General features: G+C 40.1%; 7 protein-coding genes and 3 non-coding genes across 19 annotated transcripts; 1 reads left to right on the top strand and 9 right to left on the bottom strand.

The window, feature by feature from the left end:
• Positions 1–847: 847 nt before the first annotated feature.
• Positions 848–2,437, bottom strand: LOC122275654 (uncharacterized N-acetyltransferase p20-like). The gene is made up of 3 exons (XM_043084802.1): positions 2,070–2,437; positions 1,922–2,022; positions 848–1,513 (listed from the first exon to the last, which is right to left on the bottom strand). Exons 2-3 carry the CDS (start codon positions 1,958–1,960, stop codon positions 998–1,000), a joined length of 555 nt encoding a protein of 184 aa, XP_042940736.1. The 5' UTR covers positions 1,961–2,022; positions 2,070–2,437; the 3' UTR covers positions 848–997.
• On the bottom strand, positions 2,236–5,371 carry LOC122275645 (uncharacterized N-acetyltransferase p20-like). Its single transcript, XM_043084791.1, has 3 exons — positions 4,562–5,371; positions 3,847–4,405; positions 2,236–3,084 (listed from the first exon to the last, which is right to left on the bottom strand). Exons 2-3 carry the CDS (start codon positions 4,322–4,324, stop codon positions 2,999–3,001), a joined length of 564 nt encoding a protein of 187 aa, XP_042940725.1. The 5' UTR covers positions 4,325–4,405; positions 4,562–5,371; the 3' UTR covers positions 2,236–2,998.
• Positions 2,241–2,436, bottom strand: LOC122293704. Its single transcript, XR_006237343.1, has one exon. It is a non-coding gene; the product is annotated as a U2 spliceosomal RNA (small nuclear RNA).
• Positions 5,172–5,367, bottom strand: LOC122293805. The gene has a single exon (XR_006237365.1). It is a non-coding gene; the product is annotated as a U2 spliceosomal RNA (small nuclear RNA).
• An 889-nt stretch (positions 5,372–6,260) lies between the features above and the next one.
• LOC122275586 (protein CDC73 homolog) lies at positions 6,261–14,360 on the top strand. Of its 9 annotated transcripts, XR_006228613.1 has the most exons (5): positions 6,261–7,484; positions 7,743–7,825; positions 7,988–8,126; positions 9,214–9,275; positions 11,257–11,429. XR_006228613.1 is itself a non-coding variant. In XM_043084733.1 (4 exons), the coding sequence occupies exons 1-3, from the start codon at positions 6,437–6,439 to the stop codon at positions 8,078–8,080; spliced, it is 1,224 nt and encodes a 407-aa protein (XP_042940667.1). In that variant the 5' UTR covers positions 6,261–6,436; the 3' UTR covers positions 8,081–8,126; positions 14,103–14,360. The 9 variants fall into 9 exon arrangements, 8 of the variants coding, with proteins under 8 accessions (XP_042940667.1, XP_042940653.1, XP_042940691.1 ...); XM_043084733.1 differs by lacking the exons at positions 9,214–9,275; positions 11,257–11,429 and adding an exon at positions 14,103–14,360; XM_043084719.1 differs by lacking the exons at positions 9,214–9,275; positions 11,257–11,429 and adding an exon at positions 11,691–12,151.
• Positions 11,702–13,076, bottom strand: LOC122275662 (non-specific lipid transfer protein GPI-anchored 5-like). The gene is made up of 3 exons (XM_043084813.1): positions 12,413–13,076; positions 12,188–12,247; positions 11,702–12,001 (listed from the first exon to the last, which is right to left on the bottom strand). Exons 1-3 carry the CDS (start codon positions 12,729–12,731, stop codon positions 11,883–11,885), a joined length of 498 nt encoding a protein of 165 aa, XP_042940747.1. The 5' UTR covers positions 12,732–13,076; the 3' UTR covers positions 11,702–11,882.
• Positions 14,361–14,617: 257 nt separating the features above from the next.
• Positions 14,618–18,236, bottom strand: LOC122275630 (non-specific lipid transfer protein GPI-anchored 5-like). 2 transcript variants are annotated; one of them, XM_043084781.1, is made up of 3 exons: positions 15,686–18,236; positions 15,465–15,578; positions 14,618–14,921 (listed from the first exon to the last, which is right to left on the bottom strand). In XM_043084781.1, the coding sequence occupies exons 1-3, from the start codon at positions 16,113–16,115 to the stop codon at positions 14,800–14,802; spliced, it is 666 nt and encodes a 221-aa protein (XP_042940715.1). In that variant the 5' UTR covers positions 16,116–18,236; the 3' UTR covers positions 14,618–14,799. The 2 variants fall into 2 exon arrangements, with proteins under 2 accessions (XP_042940715.1, XP_042940707.1); XM_043084773.1 differs by having other exon boundaries at positions 15,465–15,596; positions 15,686–18,233.
• On the bottom strand, positions 17,988–18,118 carry LOC122293887. The gene has a single exon (XR_006237385.1). It is a non-coding gene; the product is annotated as a small nucleolar RNA snoR86 (small nucleolar RNA).
• Positions 18,237–19,649: 1,413 nt separating the features above from the next.
• On the bottom strand, positions 19,650–21,208 carry LOC122275576 (shewanella-like protein phosphatase 2). The gene has a single exon (XM_043084696.1). It carries the CDS (start codon positions 21,154–21,156, stop codon positions 19,906–19,908), a length of 1,251 nt encoding a protein of 416 aa, XP_042940630.1. The 5' UTR covers positions 21,157–21,208; the 3' UTR covers positions 19,650–19,905.
• A 2,770-nt stretch (positions 21,209–23,978) lies between these two features.
• LOC122302935 (protein FAR1-RELATED SEQUENCE 1-like) lies at positions 23,979–25,887 on the bottom strand. The gene is made up of 3 exons (XM_043114417.1): positions 24,794–25,887; positions 24,619–24,687; positions 23,979–24,519 (listed from the first exon to the last, which is right to left on the bottom strand). Exons 1-3 carry the CDS (start codon positions 25,880–25,882, stop codon positions 24,430–24,432), a joined length of 1,248 nt encoding a protein of 415 aa, XP_042970351.1. The 5' UTR covers positions 25,883–25,887; the 3' UTR covers positions 23,979–24,429.
• Positions 25,888–25,948: the final 61 nt, after the last annotated feature.

Here is a 25,948-nt window from a genome sequence, read left to right on the forward strand (position 1 = left end):
GGCAGCAGACCTAATATCGTATGCATTAAATAAAACAAAAAGAAAGGTTCAGGGTCATTGAAGGCGCATAAAACACACAGGTCACATTCCTCTCATGCATACATGAAAGATGAAAGCCTGAAACCTACAAAACACCTGCATAATGTGAAGTGGTGAAAGACCTATTGGTCTCTGTTTGTGAAAGGCAGCTAGATTAATGTAAATGTAATCAATGGGCCCCTTCCTCATTGAATTAAACCAATATCATGATATTCTTATGATCAGAGATGAAAAAGAACGTATACCAAACACTTTATATTAAACGACAAGACCAATGGGGGGAAATGACTACGTAGTGGAAAGGTACCTAGTTTTTATTTTAGTGTCACTAATTTTGTGCTTCTGGCTTCCTTATCGCATCGCATTGCTTTTCAAATGTAGGACAAAAGGCTCGCTCGTGTTCATACTAGCAACTTTCTGCATTATTTTACCTAACCAAACTTCGTTGGAAATGGCATGAAAATGTGGCAAACGATCACTTTCAATTCTAAAATATTTATATAAGGAAACTGATAAGAATGGCATAGTTCAGATTGCTTATTTGCTCAACAGCTATTGTCATTATGCCAAACTTTCCCCCAGTTTGTGTGTGTGTTCTGCTAAGATTGTGCCGAACTTGTAACTAAATTATGGAGGCAAAGCTCTGGAACGAAATCCAACATCACAGTATCACACTGGGAACAGAACAAATTTCTTGCTTCGAAAATTCACAAACGTAGCAATAAATAACGCAGATTCTACTTCATTTGTCGATGTCTTTCCTACTTGGATTTCTCAAGTTCAAACAAGAATTTAAGACAATCTTAAGTAGTCAAGTCCGTTGAGCTTTTCTGTCTAAAACCCATTATAGAATCTAATAGACCAACCTTTGTAACAAAGATCGAATAACAAAGCCAAATTCAAGAACAAAGTTTCATCAAAATGATCAAGAGAAAGGAACAAAAAAAAAAAAAACCTTCTAAGTAATAATGTTGTCGGATTTTAGACAGCAATACATAGTAACATCAATAGTCCTTCCTTTGACGATTACATATTTCCTAAGGACACCTTCCTTTTGAAACCCAGCCTTTTCCAGAACCCTTTGCGAGGCCTTGTTATCCACATCAACAAAGCCTTCCAATCTCTCCATATCCGGAAACTCTTGAAACACAGTAGACATAACCCTTTTCACTGCCATTGTGGTTATACCTTTGCCCCAGTACTTTGATCCAAGAGCAAAGCTGATGACACCTCTACATCTCTCATTGGCAGACCCTGGTTTGACGCATATAAATCCAATCGGAATTTCCTCCAAACATATGGCCCTGTACCATGGATGGGGTATGGCAACTTCCTGAAGATAAACAAGTGCATCTTCTCTTGAAGTGTAGTGCCTTAGCCTGCTCTTTCGAATTACTTCATCATCGCATGCCCACTCCATGAAGGCATCCACATCAGATAATTCATAGGGACGCAGTTTGATTTCCATCAAACTCTATAAAATAAAGTTTGAATGTTAATATCTTTCACAATGATCGGCAATTGCATTCAATCGTAGGGTCTATGCAAGTGAAAGATTAATCTCGTAACATAATGTCAGTTGTTTCATTCCTTTTTTCTATAATCTGAATTGCAAGTTATACCTACTTTGTGTTTGCTGCACAATATGGAATTTACTTTCACAGGGCTGTAAAGGATACAGATGCACCCATATGGGAACTACTAAATGATATTAAATCTTTAAATTACAAACAGGATACTAAGGAATCCCCTGCATGTTCAGTGTGAGTGCTACACATCTGGTCGTAAACTAGATTCTAAGTATAATTATATTTCAGTTACTTTGGAAGAATCAACAGTGTATGAACAGAAAGATAATAAACAGTGTGGAAATCAGCTTTACCTGGATTCTAAAAGCCTTGTTCTTTTCAGGGTAGGGCATTCACCATTGTCACAGGGTGGTCAATTCAAAGCATAAAAGGGTAAAAACACTGGTACCCAAATCTGAATCTAACCCTGCTTAACCTCATTATCTTATTTACCGGTCAAACTTTGACCCTCTTGTTTGTCTTCCACGTTTCAAAACAAACTGCCATTCAAACACACGTTTAACTACCAACCTAACTTCCTCTTGTCAAGAGAAGCTGACCTTTCGAAAGCACAAGGATCAAGGCCGAATGCTCGAACCAGTAGAGTAGAAAAAATATTTGAGCTTGATTTTGGTGGGGTGCGCCAGGCCCGTGCTGTAGTGCAACGCATGGGCGACGCTCGAGAGCCCAAGTAGCAAGCTACTGTTGTGGACTCTCCCCCTCAAAATATAAATTTAATATCGCGTGAGCCGATGGCTCACATATCAGATATTAAACTGATAAGAACAGATACTACACTTGATCTTAGCCAAAAGGCCGAGAAAGGTATGAACTTTCTCATCCCCATTTGATCCTTTTTATATGACACCACTCGTCTTGGCCCTCTTGTTGCTTTCCCTATGTGGGACTAGACTCTTTTGTTGGCATTTGCATTCGAATTTGCCCCAACTTCACAATCTGTCAGATGCCAACAAACTTTCACGTATTAAAGTGATCCGATAATAATTTTAGGAGTCCAAAGACTTCTGCTTTAATTAAGAATGTCATATGTGGAGCAACGAAAATCCATTAGATGCTATTAAACTTTTGTATTTGATCTGGAAATAATATTAAGAATCCCAATACTTTCTGCTTTAAAGGATTTCATAGATGGAATAGCTTCTGGGAAGAATATTTCGTTGTCTAGACTTGATCAATACATGTTTGGGTGACAATTAATCTAATTTGAATCGCAGATTTTACAGGTCAATCAGACAATCATGCATATTGAACAACCATAGCATCCTTTTAGAGTTCCCTTATTTTCCACCTCAACCAAAGTCTCAAATCCTCATCCCCATACACCCTCCGCGTCGGATTCTAGTCTGATTGAAATGAAGACGATCGAATGGTCATCCAAACATATAGACTGAGGCCATGGGTGGGGGTATGGCAACCTTTTCAAGATATGTCGATGCTTCTTGGTAGCATTGAGAATCTGGTCCAATGATCAGTGTTACAGTCATCCACATCACCAACAAACAACTCAAAAGTCATCCACTGCACAAAGATCTTTTTCAAAATAGTGACAAGTTTTTTAAATTCAAAGTTCAAGGTTGTTTATCTTATCTCATTTATTCAGTTCAAATTCAATTATGTAATTCTTTCAGGATACCAAACTTTGTACAAATCCATTTCTATAAATACAAGCTGGTACCTTTGTTCAAGGTAAGGCAGACAATTTTATTAAACACCTAAATCTCCAGATGGTATCACGAGCCACAGTGACCACCGTTGTAAATCCTCATGGCCATCTCCCAACTCTACCTCTGCTCTCATTCCCTCCCCACCAACATCCCTTATTCCTCATCCCTTCATTTCCATTTAGCTCACCTGTGATGGCTTTCTGCTCTGGCGTGCCCAAGGTTGTTCCTTACCTGAAAGTCACTCATTTATTCGGTTATGTTGACGGTTCCGTTCCAGCAACACCTTAACGTATTTCCACTACCCAGAACGATCAAACACATCTTTTTTTAATATAATCTCCTACTTTTTTTAGATTTCGTCGATGCATCATTTCCCTTTGGTAAATATGATATATGACATTAATAACCATTGAAAAGAACAAACAATCGTATCAGAGACACGTTATGAAACTTGTGGTGGCTTTAATATAAGCTGAAGGCTGGAGAAGGAACAGTTCAAGGCATAGGATCATCAGTAGATAAATAACTGTACATGACCATATCCCTGGCCTTACCTTTATTGAAGCTATAATGTCTCATGACACCTTCCTTGAGGAACCCAAGTTTGTCCAAGACCCTCTGAGAAGCCTTGTTCTCTAATTCAACCAAAGCTTGAAACCTAATCACATCTGGGAATTCTCTCAACCCTTCAGTGATGGCCATCTTCACTGCTCTAGTTGTTATGCCTTGCCCCCAGTACTGAGCAGCCAAGGCGTATCCGACCTCTGCCCTGAATCGGTCATCCCCGGACTGTGGCGTGATGATGATAAACCCAATTGAACGGTCGTCTATGCATATGGATCTGCAATAAGGGTGTGGAATGCAATACTCCTTGATATATAAAAAAGCTTCTTCCTTGGAGGAGAATGTGTTCCACCGGGTGAACCGTGTCACTTTCTCATCTCCACCATACATCAAGAAATCATCGATGTCGGACGCGTTATATGGCCGGAGTGTGATTTTTGAAAGATTGAGCTCCGTTTCCTCCGCCATTTCAATGGTGGGAACAATAGCCTAGAGTTGTTGCTGTTTCATGGGAAATGGAAGTATTCTGTGATTCTACAATTTGCAAACCTACCAATTGTACATTGGAAAGTCAGTTTATTCCATCGAAAAATATAGTACTTTAATTGCTCGATGAAAGTGTCAAGCTAGTCTTTCTTAAAGAAGCATCAAAGTTGTACAAAAAAAAAAAAAAAAAAAAAACAAAGGGCTTGTAATTGGTCCGACCTGCATAATTTATGTTTGGAAAAGTTTAAAAATCAGCAACCTCCATTCTCCGTGGAAAATGCGATAACAATGATTATTATATCTGATTTAAAAATTAGAATATAGTTCTTAGTCTCACTGCATACTCTCTCCTAGGCTCTAGCAACAGGGAAAAAGTGAAAAGAAAAAAAAAAGGAGATAAGAGTACTCTGACATCACGTAGTAACTCTTTAAAGTTACGTGCTTTGGAGGGCAATCCACTGCAAATGGGGGATGCCCACAAGAAAAAGGAAAAAAATCTTTAAATCTGGGTTTGATTTGGTTGGTGCAGGCTTGCAGCACTGCAGCTGGCCGTGAAAGAATGCAACGTACAGGACAAGGAAAGAGATATGCCCCAACGGCCAACCCCACTAGCGGAAAAAAGTAATAATATAAATGATGAAGGGGAAACATGGGTTCCCTTCTTTCATGGTAACAACTAGCTGTTCTCAGGGAAGCTTCCTATTTGGCTTGGAAAAGCAGGAATCTAAGATTCTAAAGGGCAGCCATACTGATAAAAATACAAAGGGCAGCCATAGGCAGCAGAATGTATAAGAATCTCGGAGCTCTGAAAATCGTTGTATTGGATTGGTTAGGGTGCGCCAGGCCCAGGCCATAGTGCAACGCAAGGGCGACGCTCGAAAGCCCCAGCAGCAAGCTACTGTGATGGACTCTCCCCTGACAAAAATAAATTTAATATCGTGTGGCCCGATGGACCACGTATCAGATATTAAACTGATAAGAACCGGTACTACACTTGATCTTAGCCAAAAGGCCGAGAAAGGTATGAGTTTCATCTGAACCCATGCTGTGTTTTTAATTATCCAATTCGTACAGGTGCTCCTCCCGTGCAGGCAATGTGGGACAAGACTGCGATAATCTGTACAGAACTTTTTGAGCAGTGACTTCGCATTTGTGATGAACTTCGAGCTGTTACGTTTTTCATGCAGGCTCAAAGTTAACAGGTTCTGTGTAGCAGATGCGCCGTTCTTGCAGATTGGAGGACATTGGTGAGCATTTGCTTAATGATCATATTGGCATTGGGAGCGTAATTGACAGATCAGGAAAAAAGAAAAAAGGGATCATTTGCAGCATATGGATATATTCCCATTTCTAAGATGATGACAGTTGTGGAATCCGCGGATGCACAACAGAAGGAGATGGTTTAGACTTGAGAAAAAAAAAAACCTCATTCTTCTTAGGTGCATGAGAGATTGAAGCCTGTTTTTGACAATCAACTGCCAAAATGGTGTTGGGATAAACAAATTACACAGTACATTGAAATTATGAGGAGCCATAAATTTGGTCAATAAGCCGCATTTGGATTTTGTGTCGAGGTTGATAACATATCATATATTAAACAATACTAGTTCAAAGTTTAGGGATAAGTTGTGATTTTATATGATATCAGAGTAAATGTCCTGAATTTAAACATTAATTCTATATTCTATCTTATTGAATTAAATATTTTATGTGTTGATTTGATATTTATGTAAGTAATTTTAGTATCGTGCCATCATGTGACAAAATGAGAGGCACATTATCTATATTTGCAAAATGTTTAATAATTTTCCAATCAAACAGACATTCCAAACGCCATTCCCCAAGTAAAAACGGTAGTAAATAATCTGTCGTTTGCTAAAACCCTATAGTCGTGGAAACGGCAAATGACGGTCGTTTCTGTGAAATTCTATCAGATGGAGTTCTCGTCACTTCTCGTCTTGTCTCTCCCTATATACACTGCTGAATCGCTCCTTCGAGTCATGCCGTCCAATCTTCCCGTAAAACCCTATACTGCCCGACCTAATTACAATTCAAGCCACTGCATCTGATCTCGACTCTCTCGCTGATTTGGGCATGGACCCCCTCTCGGCCCTCCGCGACTACACTATCCGCGGCGAACTGGACAGGATCGTCCGGCTCAACGACGAGTTCCGGTTCGGCTCTGACTATTCCTTCCCATGCTCCGCCGAGACCGCCTACAGGTCCAAACTAGGCAGCCTTTACACCCTGGAGACCCTTCTGTATTTCGTCAGGAATCACCACGTGAAGCACATCGAGTACCTCCAGAAGGCTCGCACGCAGGGGATCCCAGCCGTCACTTTACCGGACCGCAAACCTCTGCTTGAGTACCTCCAAGGGAAGGTCTCGTCTTCCGATGCCATCGAGTTCCTCGTCCCCCCGAACACCATCAACCTCAACCTCAACAACAGCAGATTCCCCGATTTGCCCCTCGCTTCCTCTCTTATCCCCTCCGAGTCCACGGCGCCGAACCCTAACGCTGTCGACAACTTCACCGAGCCTACAGCTCAGAATGCGGATCTCTCTTCGACGAATATGATCCAAGCGATCGAACGGCCGCTGAAGGACCGGGAATCGCTTCTGGAATGCAAGCAGAGGGACTTCTACAGCGTGTTAGTGGCGTCAACGAAGCGCGAGGAGGAGCGGCAACGTATAGAGTCGCAGCAGAGGAAAGACGGGCTCGTCGCCAAGAGTCGGCTCATGGGTTCGGAGGAGACCCGTTACGGGGACGAATCGGGCTATGACGCGACGCCCAAGCCCAAGATGCACTTGAAGGGAAGCAAGATCGGTGAAGGGGTGCCGATAATTCTGGTGCCCAGCGCGTCTCAGACGCTGATAACGATTTACAACGTGAAGGAGTTCTTGGAGGATGGCGTGTTCATTCCTACGGACGTCAAGCAGGTGAAGGGGGCCAAGCCCGACTGTGTGACGGTGCAGAAGAAGTTTAGTAGGGATAGAGTGGTCACGGCCTACGAGGTCAGGGACAAGCCCTCGGCGCTCAAAGCCGATGATTGGGATCGGGTCGTAGCCGTTTTCGTGTTGGGGAAGGAGTGGCAGTTCAAGGACTGGCCGTTCAAGGACCATGTCGAGATATTCAATAAGAGTAAGTGACATCTGGTTTTAATTTCTCAATTCACATGAAATGATCATCAGTTGTTGATTTTGGGAAGTGGGTGTTTCGGTTTTGCATTGTGGGTATGCTTGCCTTTTCATTTACTAGGTTTTGGAAGGATGGTAGGATTAAGTTGTATTTAAATCGAGGAATTGCACAAAAAAGTATTCCTTTTGTATGGATTGTTTGTGTGTGCTTTCTAAACTGAACTCGGGCTGATTGGGATATTGTATGTTAAACTGTATGCAGTTCTAGGATTTTTTATGCGTTTTGAAGATGATAGTTTGGAGTCGGCAAGGACTGTGAAGCAGTGGAATGTAAAGATCATCTCGGTGAGTATAATTCACTTGTGCTGCTTCGATATTTGGATCTTGTTTATATAAAAAGATTTGGTTTATTGAATGGGATTGAGTATAAGTTTATCTTCCGCATTGATTTCTTTGCTTTGCTTTGCTTTTTTAGCATTGAAGATAATTGACATTTCTTAAATGCAGATTAGCAAAAATAAGCGACACCAAGACCGAACTGCGGCACTTGAGGTTTGGGACAGACTAGAAGAATTTGTGCGGTCACGCTCCCATTCTTGATGTGCATGGAATTTCTAGAAAAGCTGTATGGATATTTCTGACATTTGTGAGCTCTTTGACCCTCATACTCAATGCTGCTTTAGAGTATACTTAAGTTATTTGAATCGATTAGTTGCTTCCGCTACATTCTTGAAATGCTTTTGTTAGGTCCATGACATGCTCATTCAAGCTCATTTGCCAAGTAATTGAGACAAGCTGAATCTTAGTTTGAGTTGAGTTTTCTTGATCAGCTAGGCATAGATTGCCCAGAACTTTATTTGGTATGCTTGTCAATGATGTTGAATTCATACATATTGAAAGATCAAAGCCTAGGGATGACATGCTCAAGCTTATTAGAAACAACTTGTGTGCTGGTTGGTTGTAGCTTATTTCTGTATATATTTGTCAAAGTACAATCTTGTTTAGGACTTTGCTCTAAAGATAAGCTTATTTGAATCTTTGGGACAAGTTTAATATTAGCTCCTGCTCTATTCTGTCAATCTCTTTCGTGGCTCAACGTAAAGATAAATCAACTCTAAAATGATACGAGTTTCTATTTCTGAATTACAATGCAGTTTCTTAAGCTGATCAATTGATTGACTGGGAAAATTGCATGTAATCTTTCACCCTTGATTAAAAAATTATAACCGCTGCTTTGGTACATTTCTTTTTTTTGATAGGTTGCTTTGGTACATTTCTAGGTACATGTTTGATGGGAATTGCGGGTAGGCTATTCTAGATGATTGATCAGGAAAACAAGTGATGACTAATAAGAAATTATTCTTTTGGACCTTTGCGTTGCCTCTTTGCACTTAAAAAGTCCCATAATAAAGCTTCTTGCGCTGGCCCTGCAAGATGGACTTTTGTTTTACTAGCAATTTATTGTTGATATCAACTACAACTCACCTGCTCACTTGATTTTATAATGGATTGTTAAAATTGTTCTGACTTGGAAACAACTTGCGAGTGACCTTTGATGAGCCTTTCCTGAACCACAAGTGAGAGCATTTTTTTTTTTTTTTTAAATGCCTTTCCTGAAACATTCCTTGAAATGCTGATCAATGATTCTAGACATAGCTTTCAGGCTTGCTTGAAATGTGGACCAAAAAGTATCACAGATGACTGAACATGTGTGCATACTTTGATGAACTTAGGTGAAATTTGAGGACTATCGTCAAAAAAAAAGGGGGGGTCATCTTTAACAACCCTCCATGAGGTATAGAAACTCCACACACACACACACACACACACACACACAGATGGGCTAACCAACTTATCAACTTATCAAAAAATATATATATTATTAACCATATCATGTTTTGAGTGCAGCTGTTTTTCAACTTTCTGCTAGTTCTTATGCATACATTTTGAGTCACTTCTTATTCTTTTTCTTTTTAATACTTCTCAGGGGAAAAGCACAACCAAACAAAGAAAATTTGCTTTATTACCAGAGAAAAAACTTGTTCTTTGCCAATGTGCCTTATGGAATGGCCTCTTGTTGATTTTTTTTTTGATAAGTAAGAAGTAAGTTTTATTCATACGAATGAAATAGGCATAGCCTGTGTACACATGAAGTATACAAAAGAATACCTAAATACATTCTAGACTAAGGAAAGAAAGTCATGAACATTGCTTCCATCAAGTACGACAGATGAGAACCAAAGCATTAAAGTGCACATAAAAAAATTCTGGAGCTCCGCCGTTGTGCGCTCCCGATCTTCAAAGCACCTCTCATTCTTTTCTGATCATGTACACCAGATGATACACAACAGGATCATCTTCCACATTGCCGTCATTTGAGGACAGCCTTGAAGCTCATTCCAACAAGCCAATAAATCCACCATCCTCAAAGGCATTACCCAAGCAACATCCATTCTTCTAAAGATCTCATTCCATAGCCCCCTTGTGACCTCACAATACAATATTAAGTGATCTACAGATTCTCCATGCTTTTTGCACAAAGAGCACCAATCCATCACAATGAGTCCCCTCTTTCTCAGATTGTCTGCAGTCAAGATCTTCCTAAGAGCAGCAGTCTAAACAAAGAAAGCTACTTTATAAGGCACCCGGGACCTTCAAATCCTCTTCCATGGGAATGGAGCATGGCCTTGGGCTGACAATAGCTTGTAGTATGTTTTGACTGTCCATTTTTTTACTATCATTGGCCCTCCATTGCAACTTATCCTCCTGTGCTGTAGTATTTCCCATGGAATAGAGCAACTTGAAAAAATCAGACATGGCATGCAATTCCCAATCATGAATATCCCTATTAAAAAGGACATTTCACTGGTAAGAACCATGGGGGAATACCTGCATATCTGCCACAGAAGCCTCACTGTTGGCTACAATATGATAAAGTGCTGGGAAATGCCCTATACAAAGCGCACTTTTCATAACAAATATCATGTCAAAACCTGATTCTGGAACCCTCTCCCACCACAAACCGTATGTGACTTTCGAAGCGCTGCCATCCCCTCCTAATAAATTTCCATAAGCCCACGCCATACCCCCCCTCGTTACATTGGAACTCCAGCCTTCCCGTGCACTCCCGTGTCTAGAATCAATAATCTCCTTCCAAAGCGTGTCTCCCTCTAAGTGGTACCTCCATAACTATTTTCCTAACAAAGCTTTATTGAAAGTCCTCAAATTGCACTCCCAACAAAGCTTCTTGTTGTAAATGATTTGCATTTACTAGTGTTAAGGAAGTTGCCCGTGGAGGTTTTTAGCTAGTGATGATTAGGTTTTCTGATATAACGGGAAAATATATTTGTCTCTTGTATGCCAGCTTTGTGATGTTTTATTTCCTAGTAGTTGTTGGAAATTAATAAAACTACAAGTATTCTACAACTTTATTTGAAATAAAGGACAATCATGTAAACTCATTTTAATTTTATTCTTCCTAAACTAATTGAGTTCTTCTACTTATCATCCATATATTACACATTTGGCAAGAGAAAAAATAAAAAATAAAAAATTATGTGGTGTGTGGTATGTGGATGATGAGGAGAATTTTTCTTCTTTTTAATCAAGTGGCACAATTTTATTAATTTTTTGTAAAATATCTTGTAAAATTGTTGTAAAAGAGTTGCAGCTTATATACAGTTAGTCACTCGTGATCAGCATGATTCTTCCTCTGTTAAACCTGTTTGTCTCAGCTGCTACTGACGTTGATATCGTGATGAATCTCATTCTTTCAGAATCTGACTGTAGTGGCACGGTTGAAGAGTCTTGTATCGATGGGAGTTTGTGTGGATGTGTAGTGGCATGCACTTTTTTTTAATAGAAGTTCAGTGGAGTACACTTGAAAATCAAAGAATGTACCATAAAAAAGAAAAAAGAAAAAAAAAATGATTGTTGCAGAGTGTGGAAATGTTGCATAATTCATTTGAAAAAAGTGAATAAATATAGGACTCACATTAAACAAAATTAATTTTTTAATAGTGGACTATTATTTTTTAAAAGGACTGCACGGCGCTTGCGCACTCTACAGCACTACATAGCATTATTAAAAAAAAAAAAAACAAAGAATGTTAAATGTTTTCTCGAATTGATCAGGTTTACTATTCTACTGCTGAATTTATTAGTGGTTAACGCCAAATTGAGATTTATGATTTCATCTCTTATGTTAAAGTGCCCAGGGAATACATCATAAGCCAGCAATCATCTTTATTGAGAAGGGAAGAGAGCTAGACGCCTCCTCAGAAATACAAAACCATATTAATCCCAGAAGGGGATCACAAAAAATAAACAAAAATAAATATTCCATAACCCCTCAATCTAGGGGAATCCCGTGCTGTAGCAAGCGAGAAAATTAGCATCTTATTTAGGGCGAAGCAAGTACTGCAGCACAAAGAAGGAAGAAGAGATGGGAAATCGACAACTTGATAGAACTTCCAACCGATGAACCGTCTCCTGTTGATGGCACGGTTTTAGATCCTTCTCCTGCGCACAATGGAACAAAGTAAATAAATAAATCCTTTGACCTTGAGAATTCTCTTATAACCAAAAGAGAAATAAAACTGGTTCTATGCCACTATATTTTAAGGTTCTTTGTAAGGATCGATTTTATTGAGCCCAAAGTTCTGGTCTGCATAAGTTATCTTGAACAAATGATGCAGCAGTTTGTACCTGAAGGAACTGTATTTGAAGATTCTGGTGTTCCTGCGGGAGAGTTGGCTGGTGAAGCAGCTGTTCATATTCAAGAAGTGCACGTTAACAGGGGAAAATGATGTTGAATTATGAAGGTTGACAGAAAGGATATTGCATTGGTCCTCAAGGCCATACAAGAAGTTTTGACTGGCTAACTTAATAGACTAAAATCAAAATGAGAACTTTGATATCCAGATACCATACCATTACAGCGGCTGAGAGGTGGGGTCTGAACATTACAAGCACCAGGTAGGGCTAGAGCCCGGGTTCGGTTGACATTGATTCCGAGTGATGAGCCACCATCATTTAGGACCTCACACAAGCACTGTGGTTGTGAGCGGACCATATTGGCAAGCTGTGTGCAGCATCCTGACGATGGGGTCGAGGAGTTGCCGGTGATGTAGTTAAGGCATGGTGACATGCTGATTAACACATTTGCACAACTAGACTGAGCCTCTACTCCTGCCCAGAGCATGGTCACAAGGACTAGGACCAGACCCATCTCAAATTTTCCTTGTGCCATTAGGTGTTGTCGAATTATGTGCTGAAAATGCCTGTGGCCCTGTGGATTTTTAAGGAGAGTTGATCTTGAGACACGAATTTGCTCGGTTTGGGGGAACAAGAAGAGGGATGTACAGCTTTTTGTAGGGAAATTTAGGAAGAAAGAGACAAATGAAAAAATAAGGGTTATGTCATATGTGGGTGAACAACTTCTCCTACTCCATTACGGATTCTTGTTACGGCAGCAGCTTAGATCTCTAGGTGTTCAAACCTGGAGGCTTGGGAACTTTCCTTTCGTTAATTTAATTTTTTTAATAGCCAAGCAATAATACGAAGGAAAATTTTCATTCTAGAGGTCGGCTATGTGGGTGATCCACTTCCAAAGAGCTTAGCTTATAATTTTTAAGGTTTTCAAAGGCCTTTGCTGAAGAGTCTTAGAATCTTCTTGTAAGAAGAAAGAATTAACATGTTTCCGTCTCTTTCAAGTTTCCTCCTATATTTGGCTTTTCAACTTTATGGAAGTGGAGCAGATAGAAAGCAGAGGGTTCTCGAATTAAAATAAAAGGGATAGATGATGTAAACATATAGGAACGAGTGTTGGAGGAGGTAATACTTAAAATCTTTCTACTGCTTTCTTCCCTGATAATGACATACCAGCTTCGACCCCAAAGAAGATTAACCTATTAGCTAACGATTGCTTTTGAGAGAGATCGTTGACATATGTCCAGGAAGCCTGCCAACAACTTTGTGACTTGTATTTGGCTCCACAGCCTTTGTACCTACATGTTGGTAACCAAGATGTTACAGGCGTAATTGCTTCAGGGCACCTGATTTACCTGACCGTATTCTTCGGGCATCATGTTTATGACAGTTGAGGGATAATCACCTCGAGGCAGTTCATCTGATGGCTAAGGGGTTTTGGTGGTCTGTTCCAATAAAAGTGCTCTAGCCATTGGCTATTTAAATCGGGTATATGCTAATTTCTAGAATTGAATCAGAGTTCCGGCTGACTCTTAAACATCACATTTTTCTGTCGTTTATCTGTTTGTGTAGTTCTCTAAGCAACCTTCTCAGTTATTGCTGATGTTGGTTTTTGCTTCCCCCTTTTCTTTTACCAATCTCCTATACGCCATCAACCATTTAAATGTTATTAGATATTGATGTAATCGTAAACTTCGGACGCATGAGTTTTCGTTGTCCTTCACCCAAAAGCAATTAAGATGTGAAAAGAGATGCATTTCTCCTCTACATATATGTCAGGGCGTCTATGCTTTTTTTTTCTTTCAAGCTTCCTTGGCATTTCCTGGTTCTAATAAATGATGTATCTTGATCAGTTAATATTTGTTTCTGCATTAGAACCTTTTTCCTGGTTCTGATATGTGTCTTTGGGCAGGCTAGCTATTTCACCTTATCCTTTGATGAACATCTGTTGATAGTCGGCAGTTCATCTCCATCGACGTTTTTGAAGTTTTTTTTCCTCTGCTGCATTAAAAAAAATGTTTGGCTCATCCTATCCCTGAGATGACTGTTCCATACAAAATGCTTGGTGGATTATTTTGAACATACAAAGGGAACCGTGGGAACATATTGCTTATGGTACACCATTATTGCTTTGGCCCCAAACATAAAATAACAGGTCGGGTTATCATTATTTTACACAAGCTTTGTCCTCTAGGGGATCTAAATCCTCCTTGATTCATATTGTAAACCAGGTCTTAAAGTAGAGATGAAACGGTAAACTAGTGGAAACTGGGAAGTTTGCTAATTACTCATGCATATAATAAGCTGTAAGAATTCTGAAAAATATATAGAATTAAGCAGGATTACATGTGAAGTATAAGGCTTTGTTCTTTAACTTAAAGACTTTAACCGTATCCAAAAACCAAGTCTTGGAGAAGAAACTTCGGCTTGCAGAAGTATGTAGAACAGTTATACATTATTTTCGATAAGAAGAACAGTTACACATTATAGCAAGCAACAAATAAAAACTTTACAGAAGATATTACATTGAAGCAAGACACAAAACAAGACCTCAACTGGTAGTTACAGCCCCAAAAATTCCCAAAGAAAACTCAGAAGCTGCAGAAAATTTAATTATACGCAGCCATGAAGATGAAAAGGAGGGAGAGCTGAAGGGGCATCTCGAGATTCATTACAATAGCACCACTAGAAGAACCCGTGGCTGTCGTTGGAACTGTTTTAGATCCAGGTCCTGCATCCATTCACATGTGAACATGATATATAGTATTGATGTTACACATTTTGGTATGGTAAAATGATCCTTTAGTGCCTAAAATATCTAATGTTCTGGAAATACCGCAACTAAAACAGCCAATGATTGATGCTTTCAAATTGAAGAAGAATATGTAGAAGTAAATGAAAATCCACAGTAAACAATATCATATTTGCGACGCCTCTATGTAAAGGCAATAGTTGAAGTTGAACCGACTCTGTAATTAATATTTTATTTCATAGTCACTGCTAATCAAGGTGAGGTACTCGAACAGAAGGAAAGAAAAATTAATGGATGTAATCCTGACGTTTTACAGAAACTTCTTTTCATTGCTCAAGAGTTGGGATCAAGATTTTTCTTGAAAAAACAACAATGGGCAATTAAATGTTATTTTCGAAACAGATCTATTTGCTGGCCTTGGGAGAGCGTTGAAAGAAGCAGTTAGTATTCAGAGCAAGTAAAAATCCAGCCAAAACGCCAGTTTTTAGAACCATTTGTTTCGAATCTCAGATTGAAAGGTACCTGGTTCCGATGAGCTAGTTGCAGGGTTTGGCGTTTGATCTGAAGAGTCATTAGGTGCACCTTCGGGTGAACTTAGTGGGGAAGCGACAGGGGATGGTGCAGGTCCATTAGCAGCTGCAGGTCCATTAGCAGCTGTCCCAAATGAAGCTTAAGCAGCAAGCTCTATTTATGGAGTTCCAATTTAATGAAATCGAAAACTGTGTGAGTTGAAATTTATTTACCATTGCACTGGCTAACCGGCGGAGTTTGCACATTGCAAGCACCTGGGAGCGCAAGAGCAAGTGTCTGGTTGATTGTTATACCCAATGATGCACCACCACCATTAAGCACCGTGCAAAGGCACTGTGGCTGGGATCGTACGGAACTAGCAAGTTGTGAGCAGCAGGAAGAAGATGGGGTTGAGGAGCTTCCTGTGATATAGTTGAGGCATGGAGCCAAGCCAACGAGGACACTGTTACAGCCTGATTGAGCAGCAGCTCTTGCAGATAGCATGCTAACTAGGACCACGACTAGAGCCATGTCAATCCCTCTAAAGGCCATGGAATGAAGGAAGTGGCTGAATAGCTTTGGTTGGGTGTGTCTCAGAAGCCTAGTAGCGATGTAAAATCGTTGGTTAGGTTGTAGTTTTGAGTTGCATGGCTTTGAGTACATGATCAGTGGAGGGGACTGATTTATACATGCCCATCATTTCCAATTGCGGTGTATTTGGTAAACTAAACAAGCTATGTGTACCGAGGTAAGGTAAGGTCTACGAATCTCTTAACATTTTTTAAAAAAGAAATATTTGCAAGTCTGTGTAAAGGGATCTTAACACATCAACAACGTGGAAGATGTATTGCACTCAAGACTTACAAGCAGAAAAACTCTTAAAATAAACCCATAACATATCATCATATTATAACATATCGACTGTCGAGGCCTATGTGTACAGTGTTTGCTAGGATCGCCTTTTCAATCTTCCTAAAATTGTTGCAAGCTGTATGTACGTCCTTAAAATCCTTGAGCAAGTTAGCAACTGCAGAGCAGAAATTGACCTGAAATGAGATGGGAAGATGCAATCGGTTCACCTAACAACCAAACTTCCTATCATCGAAGGACTGCAAGTTTATTCTAGAAGTAGAAGATGATACTGATAGGCACCTCCATCTCTCCACCCTGTTCCCTTTGTTACTCAGCTGCTGGCTGATGAAAAAAATACCCCAGGCTCAGGTGACTTGTTGAGAGCAAGTTTCACTGCATAAGCTCCATTAAAATCATAATCTTTCGGGCTTTTTGATTACCCAGGATCAAGAAGCATCTTTTGTTTTTTGTTTTTTCCCTCTCTCTGATTTCTTAGAGCCAAGTGTGCTTTAGGGGTTGGATCGAAGGTCTATCCACACGATAAACAGCCAAGTAGACAAAAATTTCCAATTAAGCAAGGGAGAGAGGTCTGGTGGCATGTCTCATTTGAAATAGCCTTGTAGGTATAAGAAGCAAGTGTTAAATCAATAAATTTTAAGTTTCAGTACCATTTAAAAGGTGGAGGTGCCAGGCCGACTATTTTACAACCCAGTTCAGGAAAAGCCAATGTTATAGTTTCACTTCATCAATTATATATATATGTGTGTGTGTGTGTGTGTGTGTGTGTGTGTGTGTGTATTGTTTGATTTGAAAATTAAATGCGTTCCATTCGAAAATAGAATCCATTAGGTTTGGTTCATAAACAGATATTGAAAGAAGTTTCTGGTTAATTACAGTCCTCATGCTTGCTTTAGGAGTTACGTTATAAGGAGTAGGCATAGGGAGTGTGGCCTTCAGGTGTGGTAGGATTTGTTGTGGGACAATTGGAGTCCCCTGACTCAAGGCACTTCATTTTGTTAATGTTGAAGATTATGTGCATGAAGCAGGATTAACTGGTCCTGATGAATTCTGCAATGTGATTCAGCAGTGGAGGATATCAGCCTGCTTGACTCCGCCGATCTTCTTTGCTCAGTTGATTCTGTTTGATTATGGTATTAAAAGTATACACATTTCACTACCATCAAATAGAAATTGATAACTGGGTATAAACCTCTGGTCCTGATGAATTCATCAGGATTAACTGGTCCTGATGAATTCTGCAATGTGATTCAGCAGTGGAGGATATCAGCCTGCTTGACTCCGCCGATCTTCTTTGCTCAGTTTATTCTGTTTGATTATGGTATTAAAAGTATACACATTTCACTACCATCAAATAGAAATTGATAACTGGGTATAAACCTCTGCATGTTGGTGTTTTCCGAAAGTGAGAATCATGTTAGGATCGAACCATTTATGTTTGCAGAGAGATTCTAAATTGCTTCAGTGTGACAATGGCTGCTCTGGTTATGAAGTTTACACAGCCTTCAGGGGAATTCTCCGAACAATACTTTTTTCTTTTCATTTCTAAAATCATGTGCTGTCCTTCTCCCATTAAAAACACAACCAAAAGACAGAAAAAAAGTGCATAGAAAATAAGATCGGAATTTCAGAGAGAGAGAGAGAGAGAGAGAAGAAGAAGAATTGAATGTAGCGATTTGTTCGAGGCCATAATCAAAACGAAAGAGATTTGATAGGCACGGAGAATCGCTCAGATTTTATTTTCTATCGCCAACCTTCAATGCAATTTGCGCCATCTTTTATAGACGCTCTTGCTCTGCAAATTGGCTTTTCTTCACAAAAATACAGAATACTAACGAAAAAGGGAACAATTTGAGAACAATGACGAAGAAAAGGAGGAAGAAAAGAGGCTAGTAGAGAAACTGGTTGATCGTCGAAAAGAATGGTTCAGAGTACGTTTATAGGCGTCAGAACTAAAACCCTAACCCTAATTGCTCTTCTAACTATGAAATGACATACCTGCCCATCTGCCTCGCGGACAGTTTGGAATGTGGACTCATTGGGCCTCACACAATTGCTGTTTAAATGGGCTTGAGTTGATGGGCCCGTAATTCAAACAAAAATGATTTTAGGCCGAAATCCCAGGTTTTTATCTTTCTTAGTAGTGAAAGTGGTGAGATTTGAATATAAAACTATCATAATATAATTTCCAACCAGCACCCAAAATAAACAAAAATATCACAGATATAAACCAACAATAATGCATCCAAACATCATTCAAGATAAGTTTTCTACACCTGTCCGTGAACTCTATTGTAGGTGTGCCATATTCCCTGCCTCGTCCATCCGCAATCCTGCCGAGCAGAATCACTCAACACTCAAACTACATGAAAACATCACAGCCAGAGGGGATGAGGGAGAGGAAGATAGAGGAATTTAACCTCTGCATTTGGTTCTGCTACAACCCATTTAAAAACAAACAAACAAAATTCAGCCACATTGCACCAGGAACACTACAGCTTAGGACCATTTCTGGAGCTTGCAATATGGGATCGATCAATGCCAGGCAAGAGGGTTTCTCCCACATTTTCCCCAATCTATATAACCCAAACCAAAGTCCTCTGACTTAAAGATTTCCCTCATCTTTTGAGCATCTCTTTTCGCATTCACCGATTTCCATAAAATTCAACCTATGCTCATATTTCCCATTTCCATCAAAGTTCAAGAATTCACACAACATTTTAACAATAGAGCCACTCCGATTCAACTACGTTTCCTACCAAAGTTGTTATCGTGTACAACTAAGATACACTTCCTCCTTTTCACTCAGATAAAACTTGAGGTTCTGTGACCTAACCATTCTTCTCACCCTTTTTAACAGGTTTCAAATCTACTACTTCCATTTATCATCTTCTAAGCTTGAATCCTCGTTAAAAATATTGATTCGCCAGTCTTTCATATATCAATAACAGTCGTACGAGCTCAAACTGAGAGTCTGAATCCGCCCTTGACAAGGGTTCAATAACAGTGTCATGCATGGATAAAGGTCATGAGGAATGCCTGGCTGTCTGAAATTTAATTAACAGAAAGTATGAACATCGATGATGTAGAATGCCAAGACCAGATTCGTGTAGCAAACCTTTATATATATAGAGAGAGAGAGAGAGAGAGAGAGAGAGAGAGAGAGAGAGATATCTGATACATTGATATAAGAAGCAAAGACACATTAACAGGCCTACAGGTAGTTCAGCTTATATATTGTTGGCACAAGGATGAGGCAAACAAGCCTACCCTACCAAGATCATTAGACATTGCCTTATATTCATAACTAAGAATGACAAACTGAAATCGTGTAACTAATACAATTTATTGACACCAGCAACTTTAACAGGATTCATATGATCACGTAATGTCAATGCTGAGCAATCTTTGAATATGAGAATAAATTCAAATTTTAGAATGCCCAGAATGCTATTCTTTTGCTTGATGTAGTTTTCTCCAATAATTGATTACAGGAAAATTATTACAGTTAAGAAGTTCCAATGATATGTATTCAAATAGATTCCACATAAATATCATGCATAAATTTTAGATATTCAGACTCTTAAGCCTTCACTTCCACTTGTTTCGGTCCGTGTTCTGGGATCAACAGCCCGAGCCCGGCCTTCCTCTCTCTATGCAAAGCAGATCTATAATTGTTGTCATACCGAGGATTAGATGTCAAAATCCGCAGCTCTGAATTGCCAGTGATCTCCAAAACCTCCGGCAACCCGTTACCGCACCCCTTCGACATACCCACATCTATCCGTATTGCCTGGTTATTGCAAGCCCCATTGATCCCAACCTTCTGGATCGTATGTCCCATTATCATTCTCTTCGCCCCGGGAATGGTGGCGAGAACGCGTTCAAGAGACGCACAATCGCAATTCTCTGCTAGCTTGTGCGAAAAGCTCCTCAGCCACACCACCGCATCACTCCTCCTACAATACGCTGGAGCAAACTGCCCCCCCAACCCCTTAATCCAATCCCTCACCTCCTCATTAATCTTCTCCAACCCATAGGAAACATGTACCGGCAAAAGCCCGCCATGAACAAAAACCGAGTCACCCACAACCAAGACAGTCACATTCTGAGACAAAAACCGGCTCGATATCGGCCCATGGGGCCGTAACGCAGCTATTCTCGCTCTGAGACCTTGTACGAGATCCTTATCATTAGTTTTGCGAAACAATGGAACCCCATCAAACGGGTCCTCCGGCTTTTCCAAACCCTTGCAAAGACTTTTCATTGCTTGCCCAAAACGGTACCAATCCGCCCAAACCCTAAACTCCTCTAAACCCGATTTCGTCACGAACCGAAAATCGCCCTCCACATTCATGATCTCGTGGTTTCCATTCATCGTGATCAGGGTTCCACCACTCCTCGCAGCTTGCCTCTTCAATTTCTCGAGGAAATACAGGATCTTGAGCTCGTCGCCGCCGCGGTCAAGCACATCGCCGATCTGGACCACGGTGGAGGAGCCGCCGATCCATCTGTCAGAGCGGTCGATCAGATTGGCGAGCCTGAAAGCCTCCTTCGACTTCTCGAGGTCTCCGTGAAGATCCCCGATTGCGACGAGACGGTCCGGCGGCGTAGGGTAGCGGGTCCGCAGGAGAGGGGGCGGGGCCGGGGGCGAGGATAGTGAATCGGCAGGAGGGTTTTGGCAACTCGAAGGATTAGGAGGAGGGTCTTGGGGTAAGAAGAGGCCGCCGCTGACGGAGAAGTCAACGAAGGTGTCGACGAAAGAGGAGAGGAATTTGGGAACGTCTTTACACAAGGGCGAGACCTCAGAAGCAGACTTGCAGTTTGTTTCCATCGTCGCTCTCCTCTTTGTCCGCCTCTCTCATTGCAGCATTATATGTGGGCTCTGGGCTTCGAGCCGTCGTTTTTTACTTTTTTTTTTTTTTTTTTTCAATTTTTCTACTAAATTTGAGCGATGATATTTTACATAATTTCATTTTCATCCAAAAATCTTATAATTTCGTTTATTTAACAGTTAAATTACATAAAGATATAAATTGAAAGAAGTTGATAGTTTAAATTTCAATGGAAAAATCTACTCAAAGGCCGGTCCACCCGCATACACCACACACCGTGACATGGCGAACCCGGTCCGACCGCCATGTCACGGTTTCACTTAAACGGATTGGCCGGCCTTCTCCCCATCGAGTAACACCCCCATCCTAACACCCCCATCCTTCGACCCTCCTCCCATCTCCCCCCATCCTTCGATCCTCCCCCCATCCTTCGACCCTCCCCGAAAATGCTACCACCCCCCTCCCCGAGAACGCTGCCACCCCCCGTCGCCGAGAACAGATCTGCCGACAGCCGGTTCCTTTCTCCCCCCCCTCCCCGAAACCTGACCTTTTTCGATTCCACTGGTTTGGGGAGTTGCGTCTCCGTGAGAACCCTCAAAACCCTAGAACTCGGCTGGACGCACCGGTGTGTGGTGTATCTTCCCCCCCCTCCCCGAAACGGAGCTTTTTCGATTGGTGGATTTTTGGTTTGTTGCGTCTTCCTCAAACCCACAGAAAACCCTAGAAATTTTTGTGGCACCGGTAACCGAGATCTTAGAGACCCTTCCTCCACTCACGTCCGAATCGGCCTCATCTCCTTCGTAAGCTTCAAAGATTTTCCCCTCCACGACGGTAAGGTTATTCCGTTTCTCACTTGGTTGGTTTTTTCTGTTTAAATTTTTTTAGTTTATTAATTTTTTTTGGTTTCTAAGGTTGTACTGCTATAAGTCAATGTGTATTAGCCTTTGTGTCTCCAAAGATTACTGCTTTGATAATTAAGTCGTGTGCAAGTTTGTGTTGCTAACAAGCTATTTTTGTGAATCAAGGCCTCATACATTCTGTTCCAGAAAAACAATATCCTGTTGTATTAATTTTATTTCACTGGAGCATTAATCACAATACATCAGCCCATTGAAAATGGCCACGCAAGAATACTTTGACAATCACATGTCCGACAGACTTTGTTCCTTGTAGCTTCCTTTTAATTGGATCAATGTGATGGTTTCAAAAGCTAAATTTACATATTTTTTGTAAATTTAGTTTTTAATGCTTGGAGATATGGTTGCTTGGAGATATGGTTGTGCTAAGTTGCTGTAACTCAATGTGTATTAGCCTTTGTGTCTCCAAAGATTACTGCGTTGATGTTGGGGTCGTGTGGAAGTTTGTCTTTATAAGAAGCTCTTTTTGTGATACCTGTTTGAATATAATCTGAAGTCTTCAATTTATAATCAAGCTAAAGGTCACTTTCTATTTAATAAATTTTCCTCTGTTTAGGGAATAGCTTTTGCTTAGCGTAATTTGCAATAGAACCAATGTATTAGTCACATCTTGGCTATAGTTTTGTTGGGATTTTCAGCTTTTCTGTGCTGCCTTTGTTAACATGTTTTTATTTATATTTTGTTTTGGATAGGTAAAATATTAAAACAATTGAATCAAGTAAATAGGTTAGAAGTAGTTATAGGTTAGTACTAGATATGGCTACAAGAAAATCATGAAATCAGCGCATCCATTGAAAACAACACAGAAGTCCACAATAATTTGGTATTGAAAAAAGCATTCTTCCGAGTTCATCCAAATAGTGTTATTGACAAAGAATACTTTGAGCTTGTGGGCTAATTCAATGACGTGGGCTAAGAAACTGCAGTACTGTCCATAGTGTGGCTTTTACAACACTTTATTTTTCCTTGGGAAGGAATATCTATATAGGACAGGTAGCATAAATGAAATTGATATTCCCTGAGATCATTAAGTGATTAAATTTCAATCTAGATAGATGAACTTCTAGGGAAAGAAACTTGAATTTGCTCTAGAGTTCCTTGGCTGAAAGTTGCAGGTCAGATTGCTTATCTTGTTGTGGTATTGAGAATTCCTCAATTAAAATAACCTATGGTTTCGATTTGGCAGTTACTAATTTGTTTGGTTGGAGTTCCATTTAAAATCACATTTTAACAGCTTGTTCAACATCATCATATGACATTCTACTTACTCTCTTGAAATGGTGTAAAATTCCTCTGCATTGTTTGAGATAGATAACGTATGGCATCAAGCGCATCATCATGTGTGGTTGATGATTTTTTCGAATCACCAACCTGTTGGTGTGGCTTGAAAGCCCCATTAAAGACCTCCAAAACTAACAAAAATCCTGGAAGGAGGTTTTTCGCATGCCCGAAGTACAACACGGTAAAACATTGTTTTTTACCAAGTTTCTTGTATTGCATTTTAACATGTCATATTCATACTTGGTTCAAATATACCTTTTGCATTGTAGGAAGAAGCAAAGTGCCAATTCTTCTTATGGGCTGATATATTTCAATTGGTAGATGAAAAAATTCGCCTACGTGAGAATGCAGTTCGAAAAAGGGAGGATGATGTATTGCTCCATGAGTATAAAGTTCAAGAAAAGGAAGATAAACTACTTGAGAGAGAAGATGTTCTTGACAAGCAAGAGAAGCATATTTCCAACTTGATCGTTCAAAATAGATGTATTCGCATCTCATTGTGTATGTATTGGGTGATATCAATTGTAATAATATTTGGTTGGCTTGGACCATAAATGCATCAGGTCCAAATCTAGACGGAAATGGATAGTTCGTATTAGTCATATTTAAGTGTATTTTGCTTTTTTTGTTGGGAAGGGAGAACATCAAGTCCAAATAGTTTGTAAACTTTTGGTATGTAAACTGGATAGGTTGCTAGATGCTTAACATGGCTAGATGTTGAACCGGTTGTAAACTTATGATATGTAAAATAGATTCGGACTGAATGTTGAACATAGGCGTATACAGCTTCACCTAATCACAACCATACAAATAACCGGACTAATATCACTATATGGAGCACGTGCATATATTAATGGTTGATATACTTATCACACCAATTACTATGGCTACTTGCCATAGCATGCCTACAATGCCAATATCAATATATGGCAAACGTGCATATATTAATGGCAATTTTTACAAATCACACCAATTACTATGGCTACGACCAAGATTTTTCAAAATACATTAGAACCTTAAAAATACATGACCACACCCTTCCTCTCATCAAAAAGCAAATTTCCATAAATAACGTCATTTTTCTTCATTAACTGATGGTGATGGCTGGGTGACAGTACTGCATTGTGTTAGAACAACAATATCATCCTGGCGACCACTGAGAACCTAAAAAATCCAAGAAATACAACCCGATTACTAAAAAATTCCGAAAACAGAATAAATGCAACCATTATCATTCCCCATCACGGAAGGGAAACCTTTTACCTTATCAGCCCCTGGAGCTTCCGATACCTCAGCCTCCTGTGATGCATCATCAAATATTTTCCTGCAAGTCTAAATGATTTTCAAAGATAAAAAAATTATCACATCCATTAGAAACAAATATAGACTGTCTTCTTAAACAATCAATACGTTGACAGTATTAACTTTGAATATTTACCGGTTTCTTCTTTCGCTTCATTGCAGCTTTCTCCACAGGCGGAACCTTTCTTTTCGTTGGTGGTCTCCCTTTCCCTCGAACAATGTGGGGGCTTAAGATTTTCTTACCCTTGTCCGTGACCATAGTCTCTTTTACCTTGCTGGAACCGGACTCAAGTGTTAATCCTTTAAATTTATTTTCAAATTCTTCCAAGTGGGAAATGAATGCAGCAACATGGTCATCACTTGGGCAAACACGGGTTGCCCAAGTGAGGCACCGTTTAACCACGAACTCATACCTTCTTGAGTCCGCACTCTGTCGCAGGTCGTCATAGCTACTTTTTACCACCGTATATCTCCTCTTTATATCCTTCCGCCATCGATCCAAGATATACTTATCCGGCAATGCATGAATCTTATTCATCTGGCAAACGTTCAATGCATGCCTACAAAGAATCCCCCTCATCTCAAATAATGCACATGTGCATTTAACATCAACTTCCTCCTGGTTGAAGTAAACTGTGTACTTCACGCTCTTAATGTGGTCATCATCAGTGGTAATCTCATCCAAAACATCATACGTTGAAATGCAACCATCCTTGCTGATAAGTATGCAATTACATAAAATCATTCCCCACACCTCTCTTTGGACTTCTTTAAATTTTGCACTTGTATACAGCGATTGAAATTGCTTCTCAATGCGGAACGCCGATGAACATGGGATGGTTTGGTTGGAGGAATTGAAATCAGCTGTCGTCTCGCACTCCACCTTTTTCCTGAGCGCATTGTCAAATTGATCGACAAATTCCTTTAACGTGGTACCAGAATGCACAAATCCATCGAAAAAAGCATTCATACTTTCAGACCTCTGAGTTGTGCTCATGCCAGCCCAAAACACTCCCTTAAGGTACACCGGTACCCAGAACGACCTCTCGTTGTACAACCCTTGCAACCAAGCATTATCATCAAGTCCATACTTCTGAATAAGTTGCCCCCACTTCATCTCAAATTCTGCGCATGTCTGTGAATCATATAAGGCACTCTGGATGGAAGTCTTCAACCCTGCATTGTACATTGTGTAAGATCCCAATTTTTCTGGCAATTTTCTCATTATATGCCATAGACAATTTTTCTGGCAATTTTCTCATTATATGCCATAGACAATCTCTATCTATGC

The sequence above is a fragment of the Carya illinoinensis genome, chromosome 1, assembly GCF_018687715.1.
Source record: "Carya illinoinensis cultivar Pawnee chromosome 1, C.illinoinensisPawnee_v1, whole genome shotgun sequence".
NCBI lineage: Eukaryota > Viridiplantae > Streptophyta > Magnoliopsida > Fagales > Juglandaceae > Carya > Carya illinoinensis.

Bases quoted from the DNA above. Each gene is read 5' to 3' on its own strand.
- LOC122275654 (XM_043084802.1), bottom strand. From the start codon at position 1,960: ATGCCCTACCCTGAAAAGAACAAGGCTTTTAGAATCCAG. The intron at 1,514-1,921 runs GTAAAGCTGATT...TTTATTTTATAG, and splicing joins ACAAGGCTTTTAGAATCCAG to AGTTTGATGGAAATCAAACT.
- LOC122275645 (XM_043084791.1), bottom strand. From the start codon at position 4,324: ATGGCGGAGGAAACGGAGCTCAATCTTTCAAAAATCACACTCCGGCCA. The intron at 3,085-3,846 runs GTAAGGCCAGGG...TCATTGGACCAG, and splicing joins ACATTATAGCTTCAATAAAG to ATTCTCAATGCTACCAAGAA.
- LOC122275586 (XM_043084733.1), top strand. From the start codon at position 6,437: ATGGACCCCCTCTCGGCCCTCCGCGACTACACTATCCGCGGCGAACTG. The intron at 7,485-7,742 runs GTAAGTGACATC...AACTGTATGCAG, and splicing joins TGTCGAGATATTCAATAAGA to TTCTAGGATTTTTTATGCGT. The intron at 7,826-7,987 runs GTGAGTATAATT...TCTTAAATGCAG, and splicing joins GGAATGTAAAGATCATCTCG to ATTAGCAAAAATAAGCGACA.
- LOC122275662 (XM_043084813.1), bottom strand. From the start codon at position 12,731: ATGGCACAAGGAAAATTTGAGATGGGTCTGGTCCTAGTCCTTGTGACC. The intron at 12,248-12,412 runs GTATGGTATCTG...GAATATGAACAG, and splicing joins ACCTCTCAGCCGCTGTAATG to CTGCTTCACCAGCCAACTCT. The intron at 12,002-12,187 runs GTACAAACTGCT...CATTGTGCGCAG, and splicing joins TTCAAATACAGTTCCTTCAG to GAGAAGGATCTAAAACCGTG.
- LOC122275630 (XM_043084773.1), bottom strand. From the start codon at position 16,115: ATGTACTCAAAGCCATGCAACTCAAAACTACAACCTAACCAACGATTT. The intron at 15,597-15,685 runs GTAAATAAATTT...CATTTGGGACAG, and splicing joins GCCGGTTAGCCAGTGCAATG to CTGCTAATGGACCTGCAGCT. The intron at 14,922-15,464 runs GTACCTTTCAAT...GAATGGATGCAG, and splicing joins AACTAGCTCATCGGAACCAG to GACCTGGATCTAAAACAGTT.
- LOC122275576 (XM_043084696.1), bottom strand. From the start codon at position 21,156: ATGGAAACAAACTGCAAGTCTGCTTCTGAGGTCTCGCCCTTGTGTAAA.
- LOC122302935 (XM_043114417.1), bottom strand. From the start codon at position 25,882: ATGAGAAAATTGCCAGAAAAATTGGGATCTTACACAATGTACAATGCA. The intron at 24,688-24,793 runs GTAAATATTCAA...AAAATCATTTAG, and splicing joins TGAAGCGAAAGAAGAAACCG to ACTTGCAGGAAAATATTTGA. The intron at 24,520-24,618 runs GTAAAAGGTTTC...TGGATTTTTTAG, and splicing joins AAGCTCCAGGGGCTGATAAG to GTTCTCAGTGGTCGCCAGGA.